This window comes from Pteropus alecto, unplaced genomic scaffold (genome assembly GCF_000325575.1).
Source record: "Pteropus alecto unplaced genomic scaffold, ASM32557v1 scaffold78, whole genome shotgun sequence".
NCBI lineage: Eukaryota > Metazoa > Chordata > Mammalia > Chiroptera > Pteropodidae > Pteropus > Pteropus alecto.
This window is the reverse complement of record NW_006443124.1, coordinates 9,329,514-9,342,980: the sequence shown is the minus strand read 5'-3', so window position 1 is coordinate 9,342,980 and position 13,467 is coordinate 9,329,514. Positions and strand designations below refer to the sequence as shown.

Below are 13,467 nucleotides of genomic sequence, written 5' to 3'. Positions count from 1 at the left end.
CAAAGTTACAAAAATTGGGTGTTTTATTGTTACTTTTCAGGCAGAGAGTTGAAGGAGAAGACAAGTATTTTTTTCATGTCTTCCTGCAAAGTGGGGCAATATCAAGATTTACAGTCACAATGACCAACTTGCCACATCATTATTTGACTTACTGAGTTAAGGAGGAACCAAGGGTCATTTTTCTCATCATTTGCATATTGTGACCCCTGAACTGAAGGTCTGTAGCTATTAAGATAGAAGCTACTTGGGTATTATCTAGTAATGATTCTGTTTACTCGTATGTCACTGACAAGAGTAGAATGGAATATAAGGTAATCTATTACTTAAAAATTGCAGTAATAGCATCCTTTCAAGGAACTCAGGAATGTACTTATTAATGAGCTTCGAATGTAGATTAAAAGAATATCTGTCCATCCAGGGAACACGTGTTAATCCCTTGAAGCATTACCGTGGTACAATTTAATAGGGATCATCTTTGTAACCCAACTCACTACCGTGGCTAGAAAAATCCCTCTGTTACAACAAGCAAACCTTCCCCTCCCCAACTCACCCCAACCTCCAATCTGAGAAACCCTATGAGAACATGACAAGGGGTCTGAGCTCTCTGAAGCTAGTTCCTGGCTGGTTCTGTTGGCCTGGCAGGGGCAGATATGGTCAGCTTACCTTGTGGGTAAGAAGTGTGCAGGGAAGGAAGAGATAGAAGAGCCTCTGTGGCTGCTGGGAGACCCAGAGTCTGGGACTAAGACTTGTGCTTCTTAGAAGTCTTTTTAAAGGAAAAGGCAAAGCTATGTGTTTTTATAAACTCTTTTCTTACATTATACATTTAGGGGGACTTATATACATTTTATTACTAAAGATTTTTCGTTCAGTGCTTCAGTTTTTTTGCATGAGTTTTTAAACTTGAAAAAATTTTAATATATTTTAAAATAAAGTGAATAAGTACATTGAACCCTATGTACTGATCATCTAGATTTAGCAATTACCCAGATTTTGCCCTAGTTACTTCATATAATCCCATTTCCTTTTTTTTTTTTTACTAAAGTATTTAAGTGCAAATCTCTGATAGCATTTCATTTTACCCCTACATCCTTCAGTAAACATCTTTAGAAAATATGGTCATTTTCTTGTACAAACCAGAATACCATTATCACACCTAACAAAATAAACCATAATTTTTTGGTATCTCCTAATACCTGGGCAAAATCAAATTGCCCTGAAGGTCGAGAATGTGTTTGGACAGTTACTTTGTTCTGATCAGGATCCACACGAAGTCTATCCATCACATCTAGTTCTTGTGTCTTCTTAACCTTTCAATCTAGAGCAAGCTAGCTGTCCTCCCTCCCCCTTTCCTCCATGTCATTGACTTATTGTAAAAACTGGGTTAGGAGTCCTGTAGACCAGGGATCCCCAAATCCCAGTATGGTCCATGGCCTGTTAGGAACCAAGCTGCACAGCAGGAGGTGAGCAGCTGATGAGCAAGCGAAGCTTCATCTGTATTTGCAGCCGCTCCCAAGCGCTAGCATCACTGCCTCAGCTCCACCTCAGATCATCAGGCATTAGATTCTCATAGGAGCACCCTTCCCTAGTACCAAAAAGGTTGGGGACCACTGCTGTAGAATATTCCACCTTCTGGATTTGCTTGTCTGCTCCCTTGTGCTATCATACATTTAACATATGACCCTGAACAGAAACCTTTCTCTCTGTTTTGAATGTAAATCTGAGGGGCTAAACTCATTGGCTATTAACATATACCACATATAGCACATATGGTAGAGCAAACAAGATATGGCTTGTAATTGCAGTGGTGAGACCTGAGAATGCAGCTACTGATTAGCATCTACATGAATGTTTGACATAAGGTCTATGTTGCATCTGCTGGAACTCACAAATTTAACTATAGAGAATCAAAGGTCCCATATCAGAAGGCCATAGAAATACTCATTGTGATAAATTCTAACAGAATAAGTCCCAGACTTGCTTCAAGTAACTGACATTTTAGCTTAAAAGAGACATTGGTAAGGTTGGAGGCTCCCAAGTTCCCTTCTGTTCCAGATCTCTGTGTGATGGCAGTGGTGTCTCTTATGTGGTAAGCTTTGGTTTTCCTCCATTTTCTTTCTAAATGATCACTGGAGTAGAGCAGCATTAAGTAGACATGACCTATGACTCTATGACAAACCAAGGGTAGCCCATTTGACAGCGTCTTTTTCTCAAATGAAAATAATGAAAGTTCTGAAAATAATGGTTACTTTTTGACATTGATAAGATATAGGAAGTCTCTGGATACGTAGAATAAGCATGGTTTTTATTTTATGGTTTTGCTCTAGATAAAAAGCAGCAGCATGTGTATTGTACTGGGACACAAACCTGACCTCCCTTAGTGTATTGAAGTATTGGACAACTAGTGTTGGTATGAAGCAGTCTGTAAACTTTCTAATCCAGCATTCCAAAATATACTAGTTGAACTTTATAACTTTCAATTTTGTAAAATTTCCTGCAAAATAGCAAGAGCTATATAGTAGGGTTTGGCTATAATATGTGAGCTTTGTGTTTCAGTGCCAGTTACTTGGGACTACTAAAGGGATGACTCTTGGCCAGAAGACCTGAGTCACCAAGCTGCTATGCCTCTGACTGCTGATTTTCCTGGCTGTGTACAGCTGAGGTAGTGCCGCCCAAGTCGGGCAGAGTGTGCTTCGCTGCTGAAGGGCAGAAGAAATGCTCCTTTGGCTTCTCGTGCCAGGATGCCCACCTCTCCGTGAGAAGATCTGGACGGTTTCATGAAGCCCTGGATAAGCTCATCACCTCTGATTCCACTCACCAGCCAGAGTTCCACTTGCAGGCTAGATGTCTTCATCAGTGACTTCAGAAACCTCAGCACACTAGAACAACTGGGCTCTTCTCTGCTGCTCTCAGCTGGCCATCTTTCCTCACCCCTCTAAGCAGAATGAAGAATTTTTTACATTCTTAATCTTTTCATTTCTCCCCAAAGCATGCTTTGGTGCTTAAAGAGGGAAGGTATAGAAGTGTACCATTGGGGTTCCTGGACCAGGAATCTCACTATGCTCAGCTACTTGAGTGAGCATAAGGATCCCTGGAGCCATTCATTTGTGTATTGATACAACACACACTTTCCGAGGGCCTTCTGTATGCCCCTGGCGGGATTAGGCACACTGATGTATTGGGGCAGGTGGAGACAGAGATGGAGAACTGATTCAGGCTCTCTCTGAGCAGCTGCTCCAGGAGGCCACTGCAGGGATTTTGGGCAGGAGCCCAGAAGGTGTTGGGGAGGGGGGCGGGGATGTGACCAAAGGAGGCAGTAGGGAGTACTGGAGAGAGAGAGAATATAGAGTGAGAAGATGGGACTAAAGTTTGAATCTTCGGGAAATTAATCAAAGTGATTTTTAAAGCTTGGCTGTTGATGATTTTAAATGAAGAAATTGAGTAAATAAGATGTTATTTCCCATTTCAGTATATTGGTTGACTACAAGAGTATTTTCTTACCAGAAATAGTCATACACAATTATTTTAGAACACCCGGGACAACAGCAGTGGTGGGCGGTTGCCTTCTTTTCTTATGGCTCAAGTACTTAGGTTTCCAGGAATTTGATCAATTTAGCCACTAAAGATTTAGTACAACACAGGCCTTGAAAAGCAAAGGATTTAGGAAAAAGAGAGCAAGGTGAATATATTATTCCCAAGAATTACACAGAGTAAAAATCTGTATTATTTTTGCACCTAAAACATCTCTACCTTATACTCATCCCTTACACTCTGTTTAGGTGAGCATATGTGCACATTCCAGGCCAGTATTGGGCTTGGGTAACCTCTGCTCCTTTTGTTCTTTTAGCTCCAAACCCATCAAAATCTTTTCTTGTCTTTCCAGCTGTTTCCAGTGCTATGTCCTGGGTGTGTGCTTTTGCTCTTAGAATCTCAGAGAATCTTGTTTTCCCCTCTCCTACATCCTTATTCTTGTATGTTATTAAAGGCCTTTGTCTGTCAGATGAAGGCACTTCTTGAAGAATGAGGGGCTTTTGCCTGGCTTATCTCTGGTGTCTCTTAGTTTTAGCTTGGAGCTTCACAATTGTGGGGTGCTCATAACCCTTATGCCGAACTGACATTCTCATTCTCCCTGGGAAAAGAAGTTCTGTGCATAGATCAGCTAGGGAGCTCTCCCTTCCAGGGGCAGGCAGGCTGGTAAGTACTGGAATGCCCAAGAGTGACTTCATAAAGCAAGGATTCCCTTCATGGACCCTTCTCTGCCGCCTCTAGAATCTAGACATCGAGGAAATCCCTAAGCAGAGATTTTCTGTTGGATGATAAAAGCAAGGAGAACAAATCGAAAATTTGGAAAATGTCTCAACACTTTTATCACCAGCCCCGCTCAAGAGTCATGACTAATTCACAGTTGGACAGTGCATCGTTGATGTTCTGTGCAAAATTCGGGACATTTCAGTAAATATTGTTATTTCTATTGCCTGTTAAGAAATGTGCAAATGGCAGTGTGGGTCCAGGGTGCCAGTGTTTTGTCAGCCTCTTCTCATAGACACTCATCCACTTCTCAAATTGACGTGTGTGTCCTTGATAATTTTGATTTCTAACTGGTGAGGTTGGTGAAGGCTCAGCCAAACGTTTTGCTTCTTTGGCTCTAATATCATGACTGGCTGGTTAAGACAGACATTCAGTCTTGCTCTTATTTGACCTGTAGACTGAATGACTAGTTTGACTTTGTTTTGTCCTTTTTTGTTAATTACTGTGTGAGATAACTTGAAGGCTTTTTTTTTTTTTTTAGTAGCAGACCCTATCTCAAATCAGATAATGAAAATCATACATCTTGTTTTCATAGATTATAAAAATATATACATTCTATATTTTTTTGCTGTTATGAGAATGTTCATTTGTTATGTATAATGGGAAAAAAGCAATACTCTGAGAAAAATTGCAAAGCACAGATAAACAGGAAAAAGAATCACTTATAATCTCAACACTTAGTATTTTGGCATATTTCCTGCCAAGTATTTATTCTTCTACCCGTTTTTGTACAGTTGAGATAATTTTGAGTAGAGAATTTTGTGTCTTATTTTGTTTTTGTGTTTTGCAATCCAATGGATCTAAGCATTTCTCTAAGTTATGAAAACTGCATAGACATTTTTAGTATCTTCATACTATTCCATGAGATGGATATGCTATAATTTACTTAACCAGTCTTTTTTGTTAGACTTTTAAATTGTTTCTAAGTTCTCACTACTGTAAATAATGTTGGGATAAACACATCTGGCCCAAGTCACTGTTTGCATTTCAGATTGTATTCTCTTTGGTCCAAGGATATGAACAGTTCCAAGGTTTTTCAGAAAAGTCTATCAATTTACATCTCCCCGGAAGTTTATGAGAATGCTCCATCACACTACAGTATTGCCAGCATTGATTATTATTATGTTTAAGTCTTTGCTGATTTTTATAAGCAAAAAGAGTAGTTTTACTTAATTTTCATTTCTCTGACTTGTAGTGTTAGTGAATATTTTGGGGGAAATTCATTGCCATTCGTATTTCTTTTCTGAGTTGACTGTGTTTACCCATTTTTTAAAAAAGTGTGTGTGTGTTTTTAAATGATTTGTAAGCACTTGTCTGGGTGATTATTTGATTATTATCCATTTTTCTTACTAGACTAACGATATTTAGTTTTGCTTACATATATCCCCAGTGCCCACTATAATGCCTGGCATGTAGTCATCACTGAATAAAAACTTTTGAATGAGCAATGAATGAGTTGAATAGTAGTCACTCAATAAAAATTTATTGAATGCGTATGTGAAGATAATGCTTTGTTTTGCTTGAGAAGGAGTGGTAACTATTCTGTTTCAGAGTTCTAAAGAGAACCAACAGACCTACTCAGTGATCATCATACATACTTCAGTGGTCATTAGCATTTCATTGCAATTTTAAAGTATATGTAAACTTATATTCACAGGAGGAGGAAAGAAGACCCTAGTGCCTTCAAAAAAGTATTCATTGTTTGGGGATCTAGCTCTGTTATAAGATAATCATGCTTCTTATTTAACTTTTTGACAGGAGGAAGGATACTCAGTGTCAGGCATTTGTGAAAAGAGTCATAACGAGTCATCTCTTTAGGTTAATTATGATTACTACCATCTCAATGAATGCCCTTGTGATGGTCTTGGGGACAGATTTTGAAACAAAATACAGCTTATTCAGACTTTGTGAGGTAAGCAGACAAAACATCCATTTTTATTTGTCTCACCTGTTTTAATTCTGAAACAGTTATAAGATTTTAAAGAAATTTTGTTCAAGAAAATTTTCTGCAGAAAAATTCTAAGGGCTTTAAAAATATACTCTAAAATCTGGCAAGCAAGATGGCAGCAGTAGTAATGGTGACATGGTTTTTTAATTTCCCTGAATTCCCCTCTAAAAAAAAGAGCAACTGTATAGCAAAACCAAAAACCACTGGACAGTGTTTATATCAAAACTAGTTAACAAGGTATCCTTACCAAGAGCCACAGCTGTATAGTATTAGCCTCTGTGAGAGAGAAAGTGATAAGAGAGAAGCAACTTGTCACATACAAGGAATCCTCAGTAAGATTAATAGCCAATTTCTCAGAAACTCTGGAGGACAGAAGGCAGTGAAATGACATATTTAAAGTATTTAAGGAAAAATATTGTCAACCAAGAATTTTATATCAAGCAAAACTATTCTTCAAAGAATGAGGGGAAATTAAGACATTCCTAGATAAACAAAAGCCAAGGGAGTTTGTTGCTAGTTTATTTCCTGTTCTACAAGAAATGCTTAAGATGGTCCTTTAGGTGGAAATGAAACTAAACAGTAACTTAAACCATATAAAGAAATAAAGAACACTGATAAAAGTAACTACGTAGATAAATATAAAAGCCAGTATTATTGTATTTTTAGTTTGTAACTCCTTTTTTTCTATATGACTTAAAATACAAATGCATAAGACAATAATTGTAGATAGTTCATGGGCACACAACTGTAAAGATGTGTTTTGTGAGGACAGAAACATAAAGGGATGGCGTTGTATAGGAACAATTGTTATATACTAATGAAGCTAAGGCTATATTAGAACTAGATTTCTAAAATTTAAGAGGTTAGTTGCAATCCCAAGGGTAACCAACAAGAAAATAACTAAAAATATACAGAAAAAGAAACAAGAAAATCAAAATGGTGTGCTACCAAAAAAAGAAAAAGAAAAAAATCCACAAAAGATGTGACATATATAAAACAAATAGCAAAATAGCAGAAGTGTTTTCTTCTTTATGAGTAATTACCTTAAATGTAAATGAATTCAACTCTCCAATTAAGACAGAATAGATTATCAAAAAGTCCAAATATATGCTGTCTGCAAGAGATTCACTTGAGATTCAAGGATGCAAATAGGTTGAAAGTGAAAGAACGAAAAAAGAGATTCAGTACAAATAGAAAGCAAAAGAGAGCTGTGTTGTCTATACTAATGTCAGACAAAATAGATATTAAGGCAAACACTGTTATAAGAGACAGAAGGAATTATATATTGATAAGAAGATCAATTCATCAAGAAGATATAAGAGTTTTTCTCAAGTACATGTGGGGCATTCTTTAGTATAGACCAAATGTTAGGACACAAAAAAAGTCTCAATAAATTAAATATTGAAATTATACAAAATATCTTTTCTGACAACAGTGGAATAAAACTAGAAATCAATAACAGCAGGAAAATTGGAAAAAATTTCAATTATATGGAAATTAAACAACATATTCTTAAACAACACATTCTATTATTTAAGAAATCACAAGGGAGATTAGAAAATATTTTAAGACAATGAAAATGAAATCACAACATAATAAAACAGGATGCAGCAGAAGCAGTGTTTTGAGGGAACTTCATGCCTGTTAATGTCTGCATTAGAAAAGAAGAAAGATCTCAAATCAAAAACCTAACTTTATACCTTAAGGACCTAGAAAAAAGAAGAGCAAACTAAACCCAAAGCTACCAGAAGGAAGGAAATTAAAAAAAAGATTAGAGTGAGATAAAACAGAAACAATAGAGAAAAACAAAATAAAAATTTTGTATTTTGAAAATAACAACAAAATAGACAAACTTTTAGCCATTTGGACTAAGAAAAATAAGCAAAAACTGGAATTACTAGTAATAGAAATAAAATTTGGGACATTATTATTGGCCTTACAGAAATAAAAATGGTAACAAGAGAATACTATAAACAATTACATGCAAACAAATGAGATAACCTAGTTGAAATGTACAAATTCCTAGAAACAAACCAACTACCAAACAGACTCAAGAAGAAAGAAAACAGACATATTGGAACATATGTATAGCAGGTAAAAGATAGATTCACTAATCAAAAACCTCCCAACCAAGTGAAGCCCAGGACCAGATGGCTTCACTAGTTAATCCTACCTTGCACTTACAGAAGAATGAACACCAGTCCTCAAATTCTTCCAAAAAATAGGAGGGAACACTTCTGAACTCATTCCATGAGGCTAGCATTACCCTGAAGACAAATAATAATAAAAAAGAACTACAGACAAATATCCCTTATGAATATAAATGTAAATATTTTCATTAAGATACTAACAAACTGAATCCAACAGCATACTTATCAGGATTATACACCATGACCAAGTAGGATTTATCCCAGGAATGCGAGGCAATGTGCAAAAATCAGTCAATGTCATATATCAATATAATGAAGGAAAAAATCTACATAATACAATGTACAGATGATGTATTATAGAATTGTACACTTGAAACCTATTTAATTTTATTAACCAATGTCATTCCAATAAATTTAATTGAAAAATGAAATAGGAAAAAAGTTGACAATGGACAAAAGGAACTAAATCATAAGACAATTATTTGAGGTAACTTGTATTATTTTTATACCTGCTTTTAAAAATACAAAAGACAGGCAAGCTAACCGTAAAAAAATAGGCAAGAGACTTAACAGACATTTCACCAAAGAAGCTATCCAAATGATCCCAAAACAATCTCATTAACTATCAGCAATGCAAATTAAAACAATGAAATTCCACTACACCTACCATATTGCTATAATTTGAAAGAACTGACTATGCAGTTCCACTCCTAGTTATATACCTCACTCCTAAATATATAATTATGGTATTTACTTAATAGAATACTGCACAACAATAAAAATTAACTATTGCTATACCTAACAACATGGAAAAAAATCCCACTGGTACTATGTTGAGCAAAAGAGGCCAGACAAAAAGAATATATACGATTTGATTCCATTCATATAAAGTGTGAAAAACAGGCAAAACTTCTGTAATGTAGGAAGTCAGGATAGCAGTATTTTTAAGACGCAAAGAGGAAGTACATGGTTATGTTTGCCTGGTAAGAATTCATTCAAATACTTCTGACTTGTGCATTTCTCTATGTGTGTTATACTTCAATAAAAACAGTAAAAAATTCACGTGATTACCTCAATTGACACTAAGAAAGCACTTGACAAAGTCCAATACCCTTTCATGATTACATAAACTAGAAATAGAAGGGAAATTCCATAACTTAATGGATATTTATGAAAAGATCTATAGCTAATAACTCCTCAGATCAGGAACAAGACAAAGATCCCTGCTTTCACTGTTATTCAACATTGTACTGGCAGTTCTAACAAGAGCAAATGGGCAAGAAAAAGAAATAAAAGTTATTCAAATCGGAAAAGAACAGGTGAAATTACCTTAATTTGCAGATGACTTGATCTTATATATAGAAAATCCCAAAGAATACACACACGGGAGCATTTGAGATCTTGCTCCCTGGCATATATCATCAGTTTGGTTCAAATAAACTTATAAAATTAAAAAAAAAATGATACACGTATATGCAACTATTAGAGCTATTAAATTCAGCAAAGTTGCAGAATACGAAGTCAACAACAAAAACCAGTTGCATTTCTATGCATTAACAATGAACTTCTGAAAAGGAAATTAAGAAAATTCCATTTACAGTATCTAAAATAATAAAATGCTCAGGAGTATATTTATCCAATGAGATGAAAGGTGTGTATACTGAAAATTATAAAATACTGCTGCAAGAAATTAAGATTTAAATAAATGTAAAGACCCCATATTTATGGATTAGAAGATTGGAAAGGCCTTGTATTCATGGATTAGAAGATTTGTTAAGACTTGTTAAGACTTCAAAAGTGATCTACAAGTTCAATGCAATCCTTATAAAAATTTTAACAGCCTTTTATTAAAGAAACAAAATTGAAAAGCATATCCTCAAATTCATATGGATGTGCAGGGAGCCCCAAAGAGCCCAAACAATATTGAAAATGAAGAACAAAGTTGGAAGACTTGTACTTTCTAACTTCAAAACTTACTACAAAGATATAGTAATCAAACCGTATGGTACTTGGCATAAGGATAGGCATAGACGTATGGAATAGAATTGACATTCTCGAAATAAATCCAAATATCTTTGGCCAACTGATTTTTCAGAAGGGCGACATTTCATGATGGAAAGAATAGTCTCTTCATCAAATGATATTGGGACAGCTTGATATTCACAAGCAGAAGAGTAAAGTTGGATCCGTCTCAGACCATATACAAAAATTAACTCAAAATGGATTAACATCCTAAATATAGAAGCTAGAACTCTTAAAACATAGAGGTCAATCATTATGACCTTGGATTTGGCAGTGTATTCTTAGATACGATACCAAGAACATAGGCAAAAAAGAAAAAATAGATAAATTGGACTTCATCAAAATTAAAAACATTTGTGAATCTAAGAACACTATCAAGAGAGTGAAAAGATAACTCACAGAATGGGAGAAAATATTTGTAAATCACATGTCGGATAAGGGATTAATATTCGGGATATGTAATGAACTTACACAATTCAACAATATAAACAACAATCCAATTCAAAAATGGGCAAAGGCGTTGAATAGACATATCTTAAAGAAGAGATACAAATAGCCAATAAGCACCTGCAACATAATTAGTCATTAAGGACATGCAAATCAAAACCACAACGAGATAAAACTTCATATCCATTAAGGACAGCTATTATTAAAAAAACAAAAACAAAACATAACCTGGAAAATAAGTTTTTGTGAGGATGCGGAGAAATTAGGACCCTTGGTAGGAATGTAAAATGTAGCCACTGTAGAAAACAGTTTGGCAGTTTCTCAAAAAGTTAAACATAGTTACCATATGATCCAGTAATTCCACTTCTAAGTGTATATCCAAAATTGAAAATAGGGACTCAAACATATACTTGTCCACCCATGTTCATAGCAGCATTATTCACAATAGCCAAAAGGTGGAAGCAAAAGTGTCCATTCTTCTGACAGATGAATGGATAAAGAAAATGTATATACACAAAGTGGAATATTATTCAATCTTAAAAGGAATTAATCTTGAAAACATGCTAAGTAAAACGAACCTGACATGAAAGGGTAAATAGTGTATGTTTCTACTTATATGAATTACCTAGAATAGGCAAATTCATATAGATTGAAAATAGAATAAAAGGTACTAGGAGTAAGGGAGAGAGGAGATAAAAATGATTGTTCACTGGGCACAGAGTTTCTGTTTGAGATGAAATAGTTCTGGAGGTAGATAATGGTGATGGTTGCACAATATTGTAAATGTACTTATTTCCACTAAATTGTATACCTAAAAATGATTAAAAATGATAAATTTCAGGGTATGTATATTTTATCACAATAAAAAAACAAAGCTTATAAATACTCAAAACTAACTTCCCCTGCCACTGAATTCTACAGTTTAAAACAGTGAATTTTATGGTACATGAATTATATCTCGGTATTAAAAATTAATGAGCTGGCCTGTTAGAAAAGAGCAACAGAATAAAATCAAAAGAGCAGGAAAAATGATGGAAAGTAGATAAAAGGAAATATAAAGATAACAAAAATGAATGAGATAGAAAACAAAGATTCAATAGAAAGTATCAACAAAGCCAAAAGTTAGGTCTTAGAAAATTATTATAAAATAACTTTCTTCATGAGACAAACAAGATAAACAGAAGCCCCAAAAATCATGTTAGTAATTAAAAAGGGAAATTACAGATACAGATATCAGAATCCTAATCATTTTTTGCCAATAAATTTGAAAACCTCGCTGAGATAAGTGCAACTTTCTAGAAAAAATATTACCAAACTGACTCTCACTAAAAAAAGGAAAAACCTGAAATGCTCTTTATATGTTCATATATGTCCTTTAATGGCTATGAAGTGTTGAATTAGTACTTTAAAATTAGTAGTTAAAATTTTTCATTTCCCAAAACAAATTAACCTGGACTAGATGGCTTTATACTCATGGAAGATATGATTTCAAACATATAAAACACTTTCACTAATTAGATAAATGAGTTCATCTGCCCTGCCCACAGATTATTTTGTGAACCTTCATGCTAAAACTAAAGAAGGACAGTATGAAAAAGGAAAATGACACCCAGTGTTACAAATTTGGACACAGAAATTCCAAACAGAATGTTAGGGAACTGAATTTTAAAAATGTATGTAAAAGATAATGTCCCAAATTGGATTTTTTTTTCCAGGAATGTAAGTATTAGAAAAAACACATTTTATTAATCAGCTTAAAATATTAAAGGAGAAAAAAAAACCCCAGTAAGATCATTTCAAGAGATGCAGAAGAAAAGTTTATCATGATTATTCTTCATGATAAAAACTTAGCAAACTAGGAATAGAAAGAATTTATTTCTAACCTTATTAAGGGTACCTGTGAAAAACCTATGCCATATTCGCACTTAGTGGTGAAACTTTAGCAGTGTTCCCTTTAAAAGTGTATTCCAGTTATTATTGATAAGACTTGTATTGGAGTCTTAGCTAATGTATAATATAAGAAAGTTAAAAAATTTTTTTTTATTCACAGGTGATATGATTTTTGCATAGAAATCCCAAAGGAATCTGAAAATAATAATGTTAATACTAATTAATAGTTAATAAATAAGTCCAGCAAGTTTGCCGGATATATGATTAAATAAAATTATAGTTAATATATCAGCAACAAAAAGGATAGCACTTCTAAAAACAAAATATAAAAAAATTTATAGGCAAATCTAACAAAAGATTTGTGTGATCTTTAAGGAGAAAATAAAAATATGTAAAAGTTGTTAAGGCATATGGAAAGATATATTAGATCATGAATAGGAAGGCTCAGTTTCTTAAAGATGCAGTCTCCCCCAATTAATCTATAAAGTCAATGCAATTCCAATAAGAAATGTGGCAGGATTTTCTATGGGTTGCCAAAAACTGATGCTAAAATTTAGATAAAAGAATGAAAGGCAAAAAATAACCAAGATGATTTTGTAAGGTAAAGGAGGAGAAGGCTTGACTTACCAGATAACAAGATTTTTTTTTATAAAACTTTAATAATTAAGGCACAGTGATGACACATGGATAGACAAATAGACTAAT

At 34.4% G+C, this 13,467-nt stretch overlaps 2 protein-coding genes across 3 annotated transcripts in view; both read left to right on the top strand.

Moving 5' to 3' along the window:
* PCBD2 (pterin-4 alpha-carbinolamine dehydratase 2) overlaps positions 1-5,807 on the top strand; it is a 46,506-nt gene extending 40,699 nt beyond the window's left edge. Inside the window, exon 5 of one of the 2 annotated variants that reach the window (XM_015598143.2) lies at positions 2,554-5,807. The gene's annotated coding sequence lies outside the window, so the exon portion shown is untranslated. The other variant, XM_025040588.1, reaches the window with a different exon arrangement.
* CATSPER3 (cation channel sperm associated 3) overlaps positions 4,322-13,467 on the top strand; it is an 18,964-nt gene continuing 9,818 nt past the window's right edge. The window contains exons 1-2 of the mRNA XM_006923108.2: positions 4,322-4,449; positions 6,064-6,217. Coding sequence (XP_006923170.1) covers positions 4,349-4,449; positions 6,064-6,217 — 255 coding nt within the window. The 5' untranslated portion in view covers positions 4,322-4,348. The remainder of the gene's footprint in view (positions 4,450-6,063; positions 6,218-13,467) is intronic.